General features: G+C 38.2%; 1 protein-coding gene across 1 annotated transcript in view; it reads right to left on the reverse strand.

The window, feature by feature from the left end:
- The window catches only part of SMC4 (structural maintenance of chromosomes 4), a 33,943-nt gene that overhangs the window by 3,707 nt on the left and 10,622 nt on the right, over window positions 1-19,614 (reverse strand). The window contains exons 6-20 of the mRNA XM_065639709.1: window positions 12,528-12,692; window positions 11,394-11,521; window positions 10,713-10,853; window positions 10,325-10,475; window positions 9,320-9,484; window positions 8,327-8,560; window positions 7,558-7,743; window positions 5,990-6,151; window positions 5,241-5,466; window positions 5,068-5,147; window positions 3,695-3,847; window positions 3,422-3,548; window positions 2,085-2,274; window positions 1,431-1,575; window positions 242-415 (exon numbers count right to left, since the gene is read on the reverse strand). Coding sequence (XP_065495781.1) covers window positions 242-415; window positions 1,431-1,575; window positions 2,085-2,274; window positions 3,422-3,548; window positions 3,695-3,847; window positions 5,068-5,147; window positions 5,241-5,466; window positions 5,990-6,151; window positions 7,558-7,743; window positions 8,327-8,560; window positions 9,320-9,484; window positions 10,325-10,475; window positions 10,713-10,853; window positions 11,394-11,521; window positions 12,528-12,692 — 2,427 coding nt within the window. The remainder of the gene's footprint in view (window positions 1-241; window positions 416-1,430; window positions 1,576-2,084; window positions 2,275-3,421; window positions 3,549-3,694; window positions 3,848-5,067; window positions 5,148-5,240; window positions 5,467-5,989; window positions 6,152-7,557; window positions 7,744-8,326; window positions 8,561-9,319; window positions 9,485-10,324; window positions 10,476-10,712; window positions 10,854-11,393; window positions 11,522-12,527; window positions 12,693-19,614) is intronic.

Raw genomic sequence — 19,614 nt, forward strand, 5'->3', positions numbered from 1 at the left:
AAACATGAAAAGCTAGAAGCTAAACTATTTAATTCATAATTCATCCATAATCTTGTGTGTAAACGAGGAAGTAAAAGACTGAAAGGTCATCTTTTTTAGAGTAGTTTTTTATAGAATAAACACCAACAAACTGTGAGCTCAATATGAATTTTCTCCCAAATTTTCTGTTTTCTAACTCATTGTTAACATACCAACCTTTTACGATGTTACAGTTGAAGTTTTAGGAACTAAATTTCCTTACCTCTTTTTGCCAGTATTTAATCTTTGACTGGTGTGTAGAAATATGACTATCAAGTTGTTCGATTTTAAGCTTAATATTAAGAGCTTCCTTCTGAAGCGCGTGTTCATCATCTTTAAGAGTTTTAATCTCCTGGAGTAAACTGCGCTGCTCCTCCTGAACTGCCGGCAATGTTTCCTGAACACAAGTGACAAAAGAGTGCATTAATCTACAAAAATGTTACCACTTTTTTGGGTTAGAGATTTGTTTGCACAGAACTTACTCTCCGTCATCCTAAGCACTGATGGAAACAAATATATGTTGTTGTATTTAGATTAACTTGGTCCCAGAATTTTGGAATGACTGAAAATATGCTGCAGTTTCTATTTTCATTCCAGATCTGATTAAACGAGTCCTACACGTGGATGTTTTTAGCTAAAAGGCAGTTTTAGAGAAGGACAGTTTCAAAGAAACAGCTTCATATGAAAAAATTTCAGCCGTCCTGGTTGTTTTCACGCTCATACATAAATCTAGATGGCAAACTAAAGTCCCACATAACCAAGTCAAATTTATTTTTAAACAAGAGTTTTAAAACTAATAATTTATTTGGGGAAACTTGGTTGAAGTTTTTTCTTTTTCTTTCTTCAGAAAATTAGGTCAAGATATATGTTCAGGTAATATTAAAAAAACCCCACACCATTCCCATTCCCTAACCATCATGGAACGTCCTCTGCAGATGTACGACAACATTTGCATAAGAATAGAATAGAAGGATATAATTAGGATATTATAAGGCTATAAATCATCATCCTGGTTTTATCTGGAGACCAAACCACTTCCCAGGACTGGTTTAGCCCATTCTTTTTCTCCCCAGCATCTATATTTAAAGGTCAACTTTGATTCATGATTAATCAAAATTACTGATTTTGTGTGAACGCACACAATATATTGCAAGATACAGAAAAGAACCTTCTTTGCCATTTTATCCCCGTGTGAATTTTTGGAGGATGAATAGAAAAGTAACTGAGGAAAAAAAATACTTTAGACCAGCATTGTCAAGTGTGAGACTTAAATGGCAAGGCAGCCTTTTTAAAAAAAAAAAAAAAAAAAATGAAGGTACTATCAGTTAATGCAATCCACAACTATTATCTACAATTTATTTCACAGACTGTGTCCTCTACGAAGAAATCCACTGAATAAACAGGGCACTCACTTCAGCTTGCCTGCAGTCCTTTATAACCTCGGCGGCTTTGTTTTCTAGCATAGTCAGCTCTTCTGTTAAGTCTTTAATTTCTTTCTCGTTACTCTCAATTTCCTTCTCCGTGCGCAGAACAGCATCTTGAGATTTTTTCAGGTTTCTGAAGGGTTACAGAGATGTTTGTACACCTCACATGGGGGCAAATATGACATCAAATAATCCAGAAACACAGTCCTACTTTAAAGATTGTTCAACAGCTGTTGACAACCAGAGAGGAAATGCTGATTTATGAACAAACTCTCACACCCCTGAGCTATCCAAATGAACCAAAGTTGGCTTAAACATTTAGCAGACAGGCCTCGTTAAAGAACTCAAACTGTGCTTTCAGAAACAGTTTTGACATTTGTTCTAAGTATTCACAACATATTGTTAAGCCAACATAAAAGATATATCACGTTTTATTTCCTGACATGCCTCGTAATGAGTCTCTTCAGTTCTGAACTGCTCTGCTGTGTGACAATTAAGTGCTGTTTTGAATCTTTATCCTGAAATATTGCATTTTAGTGACAGGCGCATACTATTATAGCAGAAAAACACTGATTAAAAGTGACTTCTAAACTGCATATTATTAATTACACAGAGCGCAGCTCGCCCCGCGCTGTGCCGCACCTGCTCGCCGTCTTGATCGCCACCTGGGCTTTAGTGACAGCCGAACAACATTCATCTATTTCCTTGGTGATCTTCTCCAGTTTGTCTCGCTGTGTTTTCAGTTTATGATTATTGATCTCCATTATGAGGTTATGCAATCGTTTCACTTCGTTTTCTATTTTCCCAGCTTTCTCGGCAACGCAGTCATAATCTGTTGATAAAGTCAAGTTAATGTCATTATGCTGTCCCTAGGGACACTGGACTGCCGCAATACATCAAGATTTAAGTGATAAAAGCTCTGCTGTAATAAAATATTGAGAATTGTACATATTTCTTTATACTGTGAATTTTTTTAATTTTTTTTTTACTGTTGCAAAAAGAAAAATACCACCCACATCTTTCTGACGCTGTTACACTACCAAAGCTTTTTCTGGTGTAAACCAAACGTATATAGAGCACTTAAGTGCAGGAGATAGCTTCTTATATACTGCACCAAACTAAGTCTTTGCATTTATTTAAAGGGAAAAGGCTCAAAAGGATTAAATCGTAAGAACTGGCCACTAAGTGTTGTTCAGTAGCTGGTGTTACTGCACAGAGCCCACTCCACTCCCAGGGTAGATTAGTTTTCTTGTTTAGCTCATACTGAAAACTCAACAAAACCATCCTAATATTAGTATGATCAAGGAATTAAAGCATTCATACTGTTCAAAAAAGAGAGAGAATCCACAGCAGTATGCACTCTCTTTCCTAAAAGCAGAATTGTGGGGGAAGGGAATGATGTTTTCCCGTGCTTATTTCATTCCCTGAGCGAGAAATACAAAGAAGCACTCAGGGTTTACTTTACTACACTACCAGTTACTTCAGAGAAACTGTTATTCGAGTTTTCAGAGTAAACATCTTTCACAAAAGAACTGGGGTCTGGGGTGCCCACAACAGAATACAGGGTATTCGTTTGCCGGAGTCACGTAGCAGCCCAGTTAGAGCACAGCAAAAGCCGTTACTTGATTTTAATATCATTACCCTCCACATTAACAATTCTTATGCTTAAGTAAACCAAGTTTCCCTATGAATCTGCACACGACACAGCTGCAAAAATCTACCCAAATAAAAAAAATACTAAAACAATGTTTTACTTTAGTTTGACTGAAACATGAACTTGAACAATCGCAAAAAAAAGGGGGTTTTCACTCTCTAATCTCTTGAAGCACCTTTTATCCCCCCAGCAGAAAAGAGGCTCCAACCCAAGATACAGAACCGCATTGGAAGCTGAAAGAATGAAGCCATCACCATTCATTCCTGTATTAGTAAATGGACGTGACTACAATTTTTATCTAGAATCCCCTCTCCACAAAACATACCTTTTTTATAACCATTAAGGACTCTTTCCAATTCCTTCTGTTTGTTTTTGTCCGGAGCAGTAGCAATTACATTTGCTTCAAGTTCCTTAATTTGGGTTTGGAGATTAATTTCTTGTTCAGCTAAACTCTACAGAAAACACAATTGTGTTAGAATCCTGCACTTTAAAAAGATCCCTGTCATTAACAAGGACGACGTTAAGCTGAGGCTGAGAAATTATTCCCCTGCGTGTTCACGGAAAAGCCAGATATTGCCTCAATAATCAACTTGTTCACCTCAATACTCGCTGTGTACTTCTCTAAAGTATTTCTCATCTCCCGAACACCTTGGTGCAGGGTTCTTATGGCTTCTTCAAGTTCTGATTTCTGTTCTTCATACTGCACTACTCTTTTAGAATCCTTCTGCAGCTGAGATTCCATTTTATTGACCTGCACAAAAATGAGACGCGATCATTTGTCTAGTGTTGCTGCTACAAACCAAAGCAAGATCTCACTCATGTGCTCGACAGTCTGTGATCTCCTAAATCACGGGAAGAAAGTGGAGTAAAAACTTGAAAATTTGCTATAGCTGGACAGAATATGGAAGCTGACTGCTGAAAAGATCAACTGCAATAGTGAAAAACAAGAGGAGCAAACGTAAGAAAAAGTAAGCTGAAGAATTCCTGTCAAAATAGCTCATAATGGAGAAGTTTTTTAAGGAAATCAAATAGTTCAAGCTTGAAAGGCTGAAGTCAGAGTAGTGAAGGCAGAAACAAAAAAAACACAAGCAGAAGCCAGAAGCCATTTTTACTATAGTGAAGATTTGATACTTGTTGTTATTTTATGGTAACCTGGTGTTAGGAAGAGAAGCTTTTCCTTGTAGTAACTGGTCAAGTGACCAAGTCTTGCAATTCACCTTCAAGCGCAGAAGGAATTTGCACCTAAAAAATACTAATCTACTGTTCCTGTGTCCTCAGTGCTCAGCGAATATTCAACCCTTGTGTTGCATTAGAGCTCTCGTTTCTAAAGAGCAGAAGTTCGTTGTAGGGAGAGGACTGATGTTGGGAGCCGTGGTTTACTACACAGTTACACAGAGGAGCTTGTCTTGAAGTGGTATTAACACTTGGATAGTTGATCAGCAGACACTAGGCAAAAAGGACACAGGCTACATCTGCATTAAATAAAACTACAGGCTAAACCCCAAAAGAATCCAGGAAAAAAAAGCAAGCTGTACCTGGGTATTCCAAAACATTCTTGAAACATAAATTTGAAGGAAAGCTGCCACTTTTCCAAGGACATCAAACGAAGGAGCAAACCTGGCCTTGCTGCCGAGGTTTGTGTGTGCTGCTCTGCAGCTCAGTGGTTTCTTACGATCCGTGTCTGCCACATTCTCACCCCTACCTGGAATCCATTCCCAAGCTATCAAAGGCAGCACTATGAGACTAAAAATTAAATAATATGATAGCTGGGCTGTGACCCAATGCATTTAAAAGCAATAGACCCAAGCTAATGCAGTGAACTTCAGTTTTATAGATCATTGTTAATGTATTTTGCATCACAGACTGTTAACTAGTCACGCTGACTTAAAAGGACATAGCATGTGTGTATGAACTCCCAAAACATAAGGAACTTTGATGAAATTCCACTTTTAATGAAGATTATGTACTAACCTCTTCTTCTGAAATATCCATTACGACTGAGGAACCCATTCTACCCTTCATTATTTTACCCCCACCACCAGTCATTGTTCCTAAGGGAAAAGAAATGAAGTCAGCGAGCTAATTGTGCTTAGACATTATCTACAAAGTGCTTAAAATACAAAGGTAAGTTTGCATTTCAATACCTGACTGTTCAATGATTTGTCCTTTCAGTGTGACCACCCTCCACCTCTGATCGTTTTGGAATGCTACTCTGGTGGCTTCTTCCAAGTCGTTGGCCACCAGGGTATCCCGCAAGGCAAAGTAAAACGCCAGGAGAACCTTCTCGTCTTCTACTTTCACCAGATCAAACAACCGAGGAGTATTTTCAGGAGTTTGGATTTTTTGAATTTTTTGTTCCCATACAGTCATCTGCATCAAAAAAAAGTAAATAAATGCATGAGAGATTCCTTGGTATAAATTACGAGGTCATTTCATTTTTCTAAAGTGTGTTAAGGCTTTAAAGCAAACGCAATCGTACTGCAATTAACAGTAAAGCTTCCTTGGGGATCCTACTTACTTCAGTATAATTAAAATCTCACTGTTCCATTTCATATTTTACAGTTACTAGATTACTTGGATTATTAAATTTGCAAATATAAAAATACAAAAGACACACTGAACCTTTGTTGTACACATACAGGTATCTAAAAAGCCTTGTAATTCGCTATAAGTAAACATTATCATCTGCTAGTAGAATATTCTAAGGTACCATCAGCCTATTAAAACGTTTTAGATTTTAGCTTTACCTGTATTAATACATATACAGCGTAATATATTAATATAAAATGCATACTCATACACGTGCATATTATTATGTTATACATCTACAGTATTAATACTGTGCACATCAGGGCAAACCAACAATTTGTTTTGTGGATGTGCTCTTACTTACTTTGTCCAGGGCTATAAACGTGGCAACTCCGATTCCTCCCGCCTTCAAGAAATTCACACATTTCTGCGCGGTATCGATGGTATCAACAACAATGTTGTCCAAGGCCCCGCAACAGGACGAAATAGCAACATCGTACTTCTCGCTGATGGCTCCCAAATCTCCCTAAGGATTGAGGACGGGGAGGCAGAAGTGCACCCGTTAGCTTGGCGTCAATGTTTTGTCTTGGTATTAAGAAATAAATAACGAAAACTTTACACAAAGTGAAACAGGACAAAAGCAAATTATAAACCAATTTTCTGTGAAAGAACTTCATCAGTTTGTAAAATAATACCGAACCGGCCTTCCCCTGCACTGCTACTTAGGTATTTCTAACGTACTTGTTTCCACAGTAGAAGAGCTTCAAAAGCGGTGCTTCTGGTAGAACAGCGTGGTAGAATTGGTTTATTTTCTGCAGACAAATGTTCTATGTTACATGCCAGCATTTTAGCGAGGCAGGCTGGCCTGACAAAATCATTTAAGGTGTTCAGTGTGTGGTTCTACCACAGGTCAGCCGAGCAGGACCCTGCAAGTCACGTACTTCTGTGTGCCGTCCTGCGCTGAGCTGAGAAACGGGAACAGGTGTATTCGTCATCTTTGCAAAGTTCTGTGTCTCTGCAGAAAAAGCAGCATGCGCAGCCAGTTGCGGGTTATCCCACAACAGACGAACCTCGCGCTCCTCTCTGCAGTAAATGATAACGGAGCACGAGGCGAAACACACACCAGCTGTACTAGACAGTGGTCTGCTGCTCTTTGAACTGTATCCTTTCTTAAGAAATCTATACAAAAATCTATTTTAAATATGCGTACACTAAATAATCGAGCTTTCTGAGGCAGAGATACTTCTCCTTGGATGAGCAGGTGAGGAAAAAAGGGAAAATTGCAGAATGCAAAAGTAGCTCTTTTACATTTACACTGATCTGCATGTACTGTTCAGTGCTGGTGAAAAAAAAGGAATGTAGAAGTCTACCTCAGCTGCGAGTTTTCAGAACTAAATCAACACTGATTGGAAAGAATCAATAACCCTCAACATTTTGCTACGACACAGCTTCCCTTGGTCTTCTGAAACAAGTCTTGCTCTTTTTGATTGGGCATGTTTGCAAGTAAAACAAGAGGAAACAAAAGCACGGCTCACCCAATTTCATAAATTTTGAAGCAAAAATTTGTACAGCTCCACATTGTTTCAAACAAGTTGTAAGATGTTCTAATAAGTTTCATGGCAGCTCTGCCAGGCGTGCGGTCACCGATTGATTGTAAAGCTCTACTCCATGGTACTTGTCCAGCGTATATTAATATGTTCCTAACGCCCAAGGGAATCCGAATCCCTTTCTCACACCCATTGCCTTTCCTTAGTGCTGAGTGGAGGAACCTCAACAATCTCTTTTCAATTTACAGCTACTCCATGGGATTTACAACCCTGCTGTCCAAATTCCCAGGAAAGCGAGGAACTCCACCTTTCACTCCATTACAGAAACACCACTCGGTTCCTATAAAGTTTAAGACTAAAAGTATAATAGGCTTTTAAAATTTACCAGTCTCCCATAGAGTCCAGGAATATTTCCAGATTTCTTCTGCTGAAGCAGAGCCTGAAGCACTTTTCCCCGACTGTGACTTAGCGCTAACGAACTTTTGGCTTCTTCTACTTTTTGACGCAGATTTCTAACAAGATTCTTAGCGCTTGATTCTTCTCTTCCCAGGTTCTCAAGTGCGTTCTCTTTCTAACGGTTAAAAGACAGACATCGTCTTAGCCTCACGAAAACTACAGTATTCAGGGAGTCTCAGATTCATGATTGTGTAGGCACTGAAACCAGCCACTGAAAAGCAGAATTAGCAAATGTTTACCAGAAGAAAGGTTGGTGTTTGGATACGCTTTAGCTGGTATTTAGTGCACTTTGATACAAATAGACAGCTTACGAATTCACAAATCGGACTTTGAACAACACAGTGGGGTATTTTTTCTTTGGTGAATGAGAGAGGAGCAGGAGGTGAAGTTCAAAGAAGGCTCAGAAACACAGCTATTTATTTATTTTAACGTGTCTCGTTATGATATTTAAACCACCTCCCTTGCAGGGATATGAAGGATTTAATTTCAGTGCTTAATGTTAACATTTGCTTAACCTCAAATAAGTTTGAAAACAAATACTTTGCCAGTTAACTGAGTATTAGCATATAGGTTTTAAATGTTATTTTATTGGAGACAGCTTTTATTTTCACCACGATTATTGCCAAAAGAAGAGTGGTTTGTGTGCTGCAACGTTGTGTTGTAACTCAAGGAAATCATATACAAAAGTCGAGTCTCACCTCCTTCAATTCCCGTTCAGCTTGGGGTAATTTTATCCCTATGTCTTTGATGGCAGCTTTCCTTTCCTTCAGAGTTTCTGAGGTCGTCGTCAGCGCCTCCTTCGCCTGGTTTAACTGCGCCACGGCAGAGTTGTGACGGCTGAGGTAGATATCGAGCTCTGACTGCGCCACGTCCATCTTCGAACGCGCTTCGTTCACCGTTTTACTAAACTCCATAAGCTCGTGCTCTTTGCTCTGCAAAAATGGACAATGTTCCAACTAAAACCAGACAGCTGTGGGATTTATTACATTGACCACACTGTGTGAAAGAATAAGTGGAAATGGGCACTGTCCTTTACTAGCTCTCCTGTCAGCAGAAAACAGTTCTGTTATCTAGAAAAACTAGCATTTCTTAATTTATTAACATATTCTGTATGGAAATAAGGCATTTTTCACAATTATAAAAAAACCAGGGAATTATCATAGCACATATCCATCCAAGCTTTGTATCTTTTTCTCAACTTCAAGTTGGGAGGAGCTGAAAATAACCCCCCAAATTTCCAGGATAAATTTCCAGCCTCCGGGTACTGAGCGATGGGAGAGCTCAGATCAACAGCAGGAACCAAGTGTTATCGGAGTTAACGCACAGACACATTAGAGCTGTGTGAAAGCCTTGGAACACAACATTTCAAAATCTGGTTATTTACTTAAGCAACAGATTGGCTTAAACATTTGGACGGGAGAAAATTAAAGTGTGTTCAAATAAAGGAAGTGTAGCGAATTCTATACTTGATGACACATGATCATTATAAAAAGCAAAAAAAAAAAGAGAATGATTTAGCTTGGATTATAAATGCAAAATTAACTTCCCAGTTGGGTTCCATTGCAGTAACACATGAAATAGTATTTGTCATATAAAATAGCATTTTATGACTATCTTGTGACTATTTCATTCATAAGTGTAAAGCTACACATCAGTTATGCAGAAGTATAATGAGTCAAAACAGTGCAAACCTGTTTTTCTTCCTGAAGTCCTTGTGTTTCCTCCTTAAGGCTCTCCATAACCTGCTTGAGTTTTTCTTCTTCTTTCTCTTTTGTCTTTTCGAGAAGCTCTTTCTTAGATGTTGCTTCACTGATGGCTTTTTCACTAGTGGAAGGTACATTTTTCAATTCTTCCACCTACAGGAGGAAAAGACTTTCAACTTTCTCTGCCGCTGAAACAAACCAGTTTTGCCTTATTTTTAAACCCTGCTTTCCGAGCACTGTGTGGAAGTCAAACGAAGCGTAAGCCCTAACGAAGCTCATGTGTTTTTGTAGAATTAGCTGCACTGTGGCTCTAGCAGGAGGCCAGGGATTTATTATATTGGCAAGGCTTGTTCAGTTCCAGGCAGAAACAAGCCCTAGCAGTGAAAGAGCGTAGCTTTATGTGTAAGAACTCAAGTCTTCAAATCAAATAAGGTTTAATTCTTCAATATCTACTTCCAGAAGGCCACTCTTGATCCAAAGAGTGATTTAAGATCCACAACAGCTGGCAACAACCAGCTTGGTAAAATAGACTCATTAAATTAACTAGGGAAATAGGAAAGAAAAATGGTTTGAAAAGGTAGTAACTGTGAGAACAGGCGATATTCCTGTTCCTGATGTTCCTGATATCTCAACAAACATGAGAAAAAGGTGCTTTCCAAGGCACGAGACCTCCCAGCAGAGCCGAGGAGTGACAGGAAAGCTCCTGACTTGGCCTTGAGGTGCTGCTGCCCAGTCTCCCACAGCGAGCTGCGCGATGAGTTTAAGGGAGAATAATGCATTTCTTCAGTAAAAGATTTGCAAACAAAACCCCTACTTGATTTAAATGAGATCAAATATCTGATTAAAAAAATTCAAAGCATTTCTTCCCCTCTTCTTTGTGGCACAAAGTGCAACTGGTGTCCTTTGCTATTTTATCCCACCTCCACAAAGACTTTCTCACCCACAGCAACCAAATACATTTCTGTAGGTAAATCAAGTTGCAGCTCACACTACCTTTTCTTTGTCCTTTTGAAGTTGCTTCTCCAGTTTTTTAGCTTTGCTTTTGGCATTTTTTAGATTTTCCCTCACTTTAATGTCCTGCAAATCCAACTGAGTAAATTTTTCTTTATTTTCCTCTATGAACTTTGTGATTTTAGTGAGTTTCCTAAAGGGAAAAAAGAAAGAATAATGTATTCCATACCCTATAAAAATAATGTCAGTAGATCTTGGCTTAATAAGTAAGCATTAGGAATTTAAACCAGTACCACTCAGTTTTTGTGAAAACCAGCATCCAATACTTACTATATTCACAGCCTTTTCTGAAAATCCTGCTAATACCACATATGCAGCAGATATAAACCACAGTACTCTCAGCTCACGAGTCTGTACCTAAAGTACTTACTTTTCAAGTTCTTTTAAAGCTTTATTCTTGGTTGTCATGTCCTCTGCAAGTTTACTGCTCTTCTCATTAACACCTTTTGTTTCTTCGTTAATTTTTTCTTTCTGCATTTCCACATCATTTATTCGCTTCTTGAGGTCATGGCTAGAAAACAAAAAACCCAAACCTCCACGTTTTTCCACAGCGCTACTATTCATAATGAATATATATTTCCCATCTTAAGTGTAACAAAGTGATTATGTGAAGTATTAAATCCTAATACCCATTATTGAGCGACCTTGCCATTTTAATAGAAAACAGCAGGGAAATCAAACTATTTAGGCACTTCAGATGAAAACAGTCTTCAAGTGATCTACTTTCTCAATTTAAGTATAAAGTTGTGAGAGATTAATTTGCCAGACTACTTTGTAAAAAGCTGGCAAGCAGGTTGTGTTGGGTTCTTTTTTTTGGTGGTGGTGGTGATTTTTTCTTGTTGTTTTGAAGGTTTTTATGGAAATGGTCTCTATTTAAAAAAAATTAACTCCATCATTTGAAAAAATGCCCAGCCATGTGCTATTTAACTAATTTAGAAGGGCTGATACAACTGTTAAGAGAAGCAAAATATTTCCAGCTAGAGATATGAAACCAGTTTAACACCACGACTCCCACATTAAGGCCAAACCCAACCCTTAGAGGAGTACTTACATGTAGTATTGACAGATACAATTCTTTTCTTTAAACATTTTGTTTTCCAAACAGAGAAATTCAATGGCCGTATTCTTGTCCGCTTCCAAGGCATCCTTTTCTTTTTCCACCATTTTCACTCTATTTAACTGGACAAATCAGAGTCAGATCTGACTTTACCGCCAGTAGCACATGAGGAGAAAAATCCCAGACCCTTTGCAGCCCACGTGCCCTCCGGTGTTCGACGATTAACCCTCCAAGGCAATTTAGTGCTCTGAGCTTTCTGAATTTACACATCACCATTTCCATAGCAGAGACTGGAATTTTAGGGCAATTCAAACAGTAATTTAAAACTAAACCAGGGTGCTACAGATGCTGGGAACAGATCAGGCAAATCAAGGAAAATGCAGGTGAGAAATAGAGGAGTTAGGTGCAGACAGTCCGTATATGTTATTTTCTATATTTTGACCTTTAGACTAAGCCCTTTTAAGTTAATTCCCGCAGCTACATGTCTTCTGCTTTCCTTCCCAGCCTTTAAAAAAAGTCTGCAAAATATGAGGATTTACCAAGTAAAAAGAACTTGGATATTATTTAGTACTTTTGAAACTCAGTGCATAAATAAAATGGTATGAAAGCAAGTGCTGGAGTAGATCTACATGGCTGAAGTAACTAATTTTCTATATTTTGAAGCCTCCTCATCCAGCTGTGTGAACATCAGCTCACCAATACTCTCTCCTTTCCTTCACATCTGAAAGCTTTCCCTGCCGCTTCTCCTATTTGCAGATAAAAAGCCCTACATGACAAATTCTGATAACGATAATCTGTTTCTGTTCAGCCTGAGAAGCATTTCATGCATGCGGATACAATCGAGTGTTCAGCGGGTAAAATCTGTGTTCCAACTCAAGCATTCAAACATTTGGGAATCGAAAGCCGACTACATTGTAAGTGTTTAAAGAAGGGCAAGTGCTGCTGACTGCACATCGCTTTTAAAATCCAAACAGCAGATGCAACAAAGAGAACTCACAATTTCTCTGTAGTTGTAGATTGCCAACTTTTAACCCAAGTCTTTACGTTAACAGTTTTTTCTAAAAAAATCCAATAACGAAACATTGCAGATTTCATATGTATAATTCAAACAAAACTTTCCCTTCTCACCTTTTCTCCCCTCTGTTCGTTTAAAAGCTCAATTCTGCGGCACAGTGTCTGGATGGGCTCTTTGAGTCGTGCAGATCCTATTAAATCTTCCAAGTACTCCAGCATGCCTTCGTCGTGTTCCGTCTGCCCCTTCGGTTTCATCATTGCGATTTGTTCAACTTCCCCCTTGGAAAAGAAAAGTTTGTTTATATATATATATAAAATTTTTTTTTTTTTTGGAAGGGTGGGAACAGTTAGTGTTCTGAAAAAAATACAAACATCTTCGGAATGCAGGTAATGTGACCGTATTCTAGCGTTACAAAAAAATTAAAAAGAACAAAATAATGCAGTAATCAAAATTGACTATTCGAAGTAGCAATGTCTTTGGGAAAACAAAGATCAAAATGAACAGAAATTTCCTCCCAGGAGTGCATGGCGGTAATGGGCATGACCAGCAGCACCTCTTCTGAAGTCAATATTCAGGTCTAAACATTTTTTCATTTCTCTAAAGATTCAAAATTTATTTCCCCAACCTAAAAAAAGAGCAGAAGAGAATAAAGCATGCAATCTAGGTTGTGTAGCAGGCAACAGACTTAAGGCAGCTCGATCGGGATTGCAGTCGCTGGAGGGTTCTCTTCAGAAAACAGAAGGTCCATAAAATCACATCTGATGGGTGAAATGGACTCGTAATTCATACAACCAAGAAATCCTTGTTGGAAAAATAAAAACATTCTTTCAGCATTTGGCTTCCTTCATCTACAGCATTAACTTTCAATTATCATGCTGAACAGTAACAATAATTTGATTTTTTTTTATAAGAAAGATTAAACAGAGACAATGACAAGGACTGTTTATTTCACAGATACTATCGTTAGCCCATAAAAAAAAATCCACTATCAAGTTTTTATGCTTAGGACAGAGTCACAGGAAATCTATCAAAACACAGATTATATTTTGTAAATTACACGGTCATGTATCAGAAGGCGAAGACATGAAACTCAATATACATGTATTAAAATGGTCTCTGGAGGAAGAATAGATGTGATAGATGCTGCAAAAATTAAATAGAGAACAATGAGTAAAAAACTATTCATCCTTCAAAAACCTGGATAGTTAGGTACACGACAAGAGACACTTATTTGTAACCCAGTCCTGCTCAGTACCAGTCACAGCCTTTGGGACCCATTTTTAACCCACCAGAGTTTTTTGCCCAGTGACTGGGTGTGCAACGACACCTAGTGGCCCTGAAAACGCAAGATTTTGCAAACTTTGCAAAATAAGAATTAGTATTTTTTAAGATAAGTCTTTCTTGCACGTAATTCCCTTGTCAGGCTAAAACACACAGGCAGAAGGTTTTTTAAAAAATTCAAATTCTAGAAGCTAAATGCATCTAAACTTTTATTTTCTGATTACTGCTCCTAAAAAGCATCAGCAAGTTCGACAAGACCAAGCGGAAAAAAATCCAACCCAACTCTATTTTTACTTCTTTACGCATATAAAAAAACCTACTAGTTTCCTAATAATTGTAGTTGTTTACATACAATTGCAATGACACATTTGTTCCCTCACCACAAAATCATGATTTCTCTACCAAGAACCACCTGCTCATGGGCAGGAACCTCTGTCACCTCCTCAATTTCTGTGGAATTCTCTATTTTGTTTCTTCTTGCATTAAAGCCTTTCTCTGTTTACACCCAAGAAAAAAACAGTCACAGAAAAGATATTTAATTCAGATGCTGAGCATCAAGTCTAAGAATTGTCTACACCGTATGTATATCCCTCAGTCTCGTGCTGCTGTAAATCGCAAAACCACCCTGGATTTAATATAAGCACAGAAATTATGGACAAGCACGGAACGTAAATCAATTTTTTAATGATCTGGCCAAGTATAATTAACCATTTAAGAAAAATGATAATGTAGTTGGGAGGGTTCTCCGTAGCTCACTATGTAATGGAGTAGAACTACAATACATTTAATGGTATAGTAAGTAACTAATGAAATTTAATCCAATTGTATCTAATTCTATATCCTCATAAATTAAGGAGCCAGGGGTTTGGTTATCTACATGGTAAATAAATACATCACCATACGATCAGGAATTACTAGTGACTTCAGTTTAGGCCATACATACAATAACATTTTGAAAAGCTGAAGTGAATGGAGAACTCTTGAGAAGACAAAGCACATGAACAATTCCTCTACTTCACCACAGGCACATTCTCTAAAGAGATGTAGATGAACTACTTAAATTCTTGGATTCTTTTCTTACCAAGGGTGAAAATGAAAACATTTAGAATATATAAATAATAACTGAATAATACAAGTGTTATTTAATATATTATTTACCAAGCTAATATATTAAGAAATCTGTTTAGCCCATCCCTATAGTTAACATAGTAGAGAAACAAAAAGATTTCCAGCTATTTTAATGTATAAAGGAGACTGAAAAAGTTTTACCTGCTCTTCCTCCAAGTAGTCATGACAATGATTAACAGGGGAAAACCACATTTTACAACTCTGCATTCTGTTAAAACTTGACAGTCAATTTAACTGGTTCCTAACTTTTCAACTGTGCTTATTACTTGACCCATTATTTGAATTATGTTTAAAAAAAAAGCAATCACACTCATTTAACTAGTAACATTTAACTCATTTAACTAGACCTTTCAAAATACAGACAGCATTTTTGAAAGTGAAACTAAGGCGGCAGCAGGCAGGCATTTGTTGAAAACACGTTTAACATAGCTGTCACACCTATATTTTAACAGTCTCGGAACTGACCACCAGGAAACCTCTTTAATTATTTGCCTCAGTTCTCTTCCTGTATCTTACAGGCAGGAATTCACTAGAGAGAGCAATGTGCAAAAAGAAAAATAAAGAAGCAAATCCTCTATTTAGTTGAGAAGATATTCAAAATGGATGTCAACACTGAGGCACAGGCAACACTGAACAAAATATCCACAAAAATTAAGAAATCACTGTATGAGAAAGCATAAGGTATCCATTGAGGATTTTGGGAAGGCTCCATGGTCAGAACTCTAAATGGAATTACAAACCAGTTTCAGTTCCTGCGCTGTGGGAAAGTCTCCTGTGTCAGGATGACACAATACTGGGATGTGACAGAGGTGATCAGCTCACACACTGGATAACGAACGTACTTCTATTAGAAATGACCGTTTCTACAGAAACTCAGCGGAATTACCAGAAAACAGTTATTGGTACATTCTAATAGAGAACACAAGTTTATCTGTGGAGAAAATTCTAAGTAATTAACTGACAGCTGTGGCAAATCATGAGAAAGCTGGTTTGACAGCAGGCTGCAAAGTTATAAAAAGGGCAAAAGCCGCTCTCAGCTGAGCCACCTCCTCTAGGGACAAATACAAGGAGCAACTTGAAGGGACTGGGAAACTGGAGATTCTGCCTTCCTTTGCACAGCCGAGCTCTTGAGGAGGTGAATTGCTTCAGGGCCGTGTTTAGGATACTTTCTCAATTTAAATTTCCATTGTGCGTAAGAGTAAAAACTTAAATCGTGACCTATCGCTGGTTTCATGTTATGAGGCGGCCAAGTCAGGAGTCCACCTACTCTGAGTCTGTGTTTCAGCAGAAGTTACACTTGTATCCCAGGAGTGTTCTCAGAATGCTGTACATTTAGCGTAAGACATCAATCATAGACCAAATTCATCCATTTTCAGCCTCTATGGTGCACACACACCCTTCTGTACTTGCGTTACACTAAAATTCTCCTCAGGACTCGCAGAGCTCTAATAATGCAGGAAAATACCCGCACTCCATTGCTGTGTGTAACCTCCTAGAGCAAATTTGTGAAGGGCAAGAATTTCACCTGCCATGTAGCCCTCTCAAAAGGTGTGACAACAAAACACCTGAACTCTTCATTACCTCCTTTCTTAGAAGCACTGCTCCTGTTTTCTCTAAAATTACACACGGACTTGCTAAAACAGCTGATCCCCTTAGAGCACAAAGGTTTTAATCTGAGTTTATCCCGTGTTTTCTGGCATGTAAGGATTTGCATTTTAAACGTGTACATTGAGAGTGGGGTCTGTGGACTGCAGCACTAATTCCAACACTAAGAAGTCTGAACGGCATAACACACTAATCCCAATGCCGACATTATCCAGCCTCAGACAATGCGAAAGCGTAGTCATTGGTAATCTGTGCACAACAGTAGTTCAGTCTGTGACGGTGCCGGAACTGGAATTACAGAGATTCAGAATACACCTGTCACCTTCCATTTGAAAATTCTGGTACAAAATGAGACCGGGCTGGCAAAAAGCCTTTGACACTGAGACATCACCAAGAGCAACCTGAGAACTCTTCTCGAAGAAACAAACGACACTTTTCTCTTTGGTTGCAAAAACTTGTCTGTGCTATGACCAGTTGTTTCTGGAGAACCTACCAAGAAAGATGTTTGCTTACCAATTACTGCCTCCTCTTCTCATTCCTGAAAATTTGGGAAAAAAATAACTTTTGAACATGTTGTCTTGCCACACAATGAGTTGTCATCTAAAATGACAATACAACAGTTGCAGATTTACTTTGTTAGCATTCCACAGAATAATTACGACAGCAAGAAAGTAAAAAAGATTTCCAGGATTTTGAGTTGTCACTTAATTTCTGGTGTCTTAATCTGAAGATTTACAATAAAGTGCTGAAAACCTTGGGAGAGATCAACAGGATCCTATACAACCTAATACATTGGACTAACTTTTGGGTGTTAAAACCCACACATCAAGAACACTTTTGAAGCACAGTAAAGCACGGGCACATTAAAACATAGACTGGAACAAGAGAACTTCGTAGCTTGGAAATACACTGCACTCGGGGGAGCGCTGGGGAGTTTGGGTGGTTTTTTGAGGGGAATTTTCTGGTGCGGTTTTTGTGGCTTAGTTTTTGGAGGGGTTTTTGGTAGCGGAGCTCTTCAACACTAGTCAAATTCAAGAGCAGAGAAACGTAACAAATGTAACATGATTTGAATTGAAATTTAGTTTTGCTCATGAGGAATGGTTTGAGAGAAAACATTGCCTAGAAGATGTAATACTGTATCTTGGAAAAACCTTCTGTGTTTACACATGGCTGAAAAACTTGGTGATGCCTCACCCCAGGAGCAGGACATCCCATTTGTCTGCGTTTCCCACTTCAACTGCTGCAAGTAGAACACAAGAAACCTTCTGAACCCTTTGTGGAGCTTCCAATGTACTTTATCAATTGAATCCAGGCTTAAGCATCACACATTTTTTGATAATAGTAAGTCAAACAGATCCTTTATACAAGCTTTTCTTTACGTTTTCTCCACCTTTGAGGTGGAGCAGCAGAAAAGCTGCGTTACTTCTTCAAGTTGTACAAAGCCTATTGCAAGCAGGGAGCATCTCCTGCAACAGCCTGGGTATCTTCCTCTCAGAAGTTTCCTGAAGTTCCAAGATTTAGATTTACCCCCTCATAGCCAGATGTCCAATCTACCTGTAGCCAGAGTTCTGCATCCATACCAGACAACTTCAGCTCAGAATTCTTTTGCTACCAGCATTTGGGGTACTGGAAAGTAAACTAAGCGTCGCTACTGCGCTCTGTCCCATTCCTCATTCCTGCCTCGGAACGCAAGTGTTGCTGTACTTGGAGAGAAAGTTGTCAGGTGGGGTTATGGGCAAAACAGATCATTTTATTTCAAGATTACATTTTCACAAAATGTGAACTATGACAACTGTGGCTACAATATTCAGTATTTTAAGGCAATCATGGCTTTTTTTAAATTTAGAACAGTACTTATTAGTTTCACTCTAATGGTAGAATACTTTTGATAACACAGTCGCTTTTAAGGCTTAAGTACTCATAAAAGGAAGTTTTGTTATTGAATCAAAAAAAAAAAAAAAAGATGGATGGTTATCAGCAGGTTATACTGTAATCCAGTGCGTAAAACCCATTACAGCACAGTTACAATCACCTTGTAACTTCTTGGTGCTGTCCATTTCTTCAATTTGCTTGCTAAATTAACCAATTAAATGAATTACAGTTTGCAACTTCATGGTATTACATAATCGTATTACATAATTTTATTTCATTTAAATGGTATGCAAATGTAGACAGTGGTAGGAATATAATTTTCTTTAACTTTGTTGAGCATCACAAGATTAATGGTCTTGGGCTGTTTGTGACACCGTATTATTATATATGCACATATAAGAAAAAGATTTAATGTAAACACATTGAATTTTAGATTAAAATGGTTTAAGCACGAACATTTATTCTCCAAAAAAGGGCTATTTGAGTTATTAGGAGAATTCATACCACACTGAACTTTGAGACAATAGGATTTTCATTATATGCAACAGGTGAACAGCAGAACTTGTCCTTTAAACACTGAACTGAAGCAAATAGTCGAGTTGTAGCCAGGATACCCAGAATGCTGAGAAAAGAGGATCTGCAGTTATAACGGCCACCACTAACTCCAAGTTTTGTGGAGGATTATAGTAGCCATAGGCAAAAGCTGTTCTTGTTCGTCCTAGTCAAGGAAAAAAAAAAAAAAAAAAAAAAAAAATCTATCTTGATCAATCCAAATTATAACCCCATTTAAATCCTTTTCTTCACTTTTTAATACAGACAGCAAGACAGAACTGACTTGGCGTACGGCAGACTGCTCTTATTAATACTAAAGTTAAGAATTTTTAATCCAATTTTGTAGAACATAGCTATATTTCAAACGGTGAAGCATTTCTCCCAGCGGAAGGGGAATGAGGACAAGAGGTTTTGCAAGTATTTCCCCAGTGGCTCCAGCACACACAGTGTCTGGGCATCAGCAGCCTAAGGAAGAGCAATGGCTTGTGCAGCCAGCAGGATGAAACCAGTGGCTCCACGGATTTGCTTGAAGGAGAAACCACATTAGAGCATTTAGAACATTTACTATAAATTTATTTTTCTATGGAGATTGAAAAGATAGAAAATCCAAGACTAATTCTGGGAAATTCCAATTACCATTTTTCCTTCCTTGGTCTTTTCTATTCTGACCCACTTTTGACCATTGACTTTAGAACTAGCACTGATACTAAATTACTGCTGATAAGGTTCAGGCTCTTTGCTGCTGCAGCTCCAGTTCTACAT

The sequence above is a fragment of the Caloenas nicobarica genome, chromosome 8 (genome assembly GCF_036013445.1).
Source record: "Caloenas nicobarica isolate bCalNic1 chromosome 8, bCalNic1.hap1, whole genome shotgun sequence".
Lineage (NCBI taxonomy): Eukaryota > Metazoa > Chordata > Aves > Columbiformes > Columbidae > Caloenas > Caloenas nicobarica.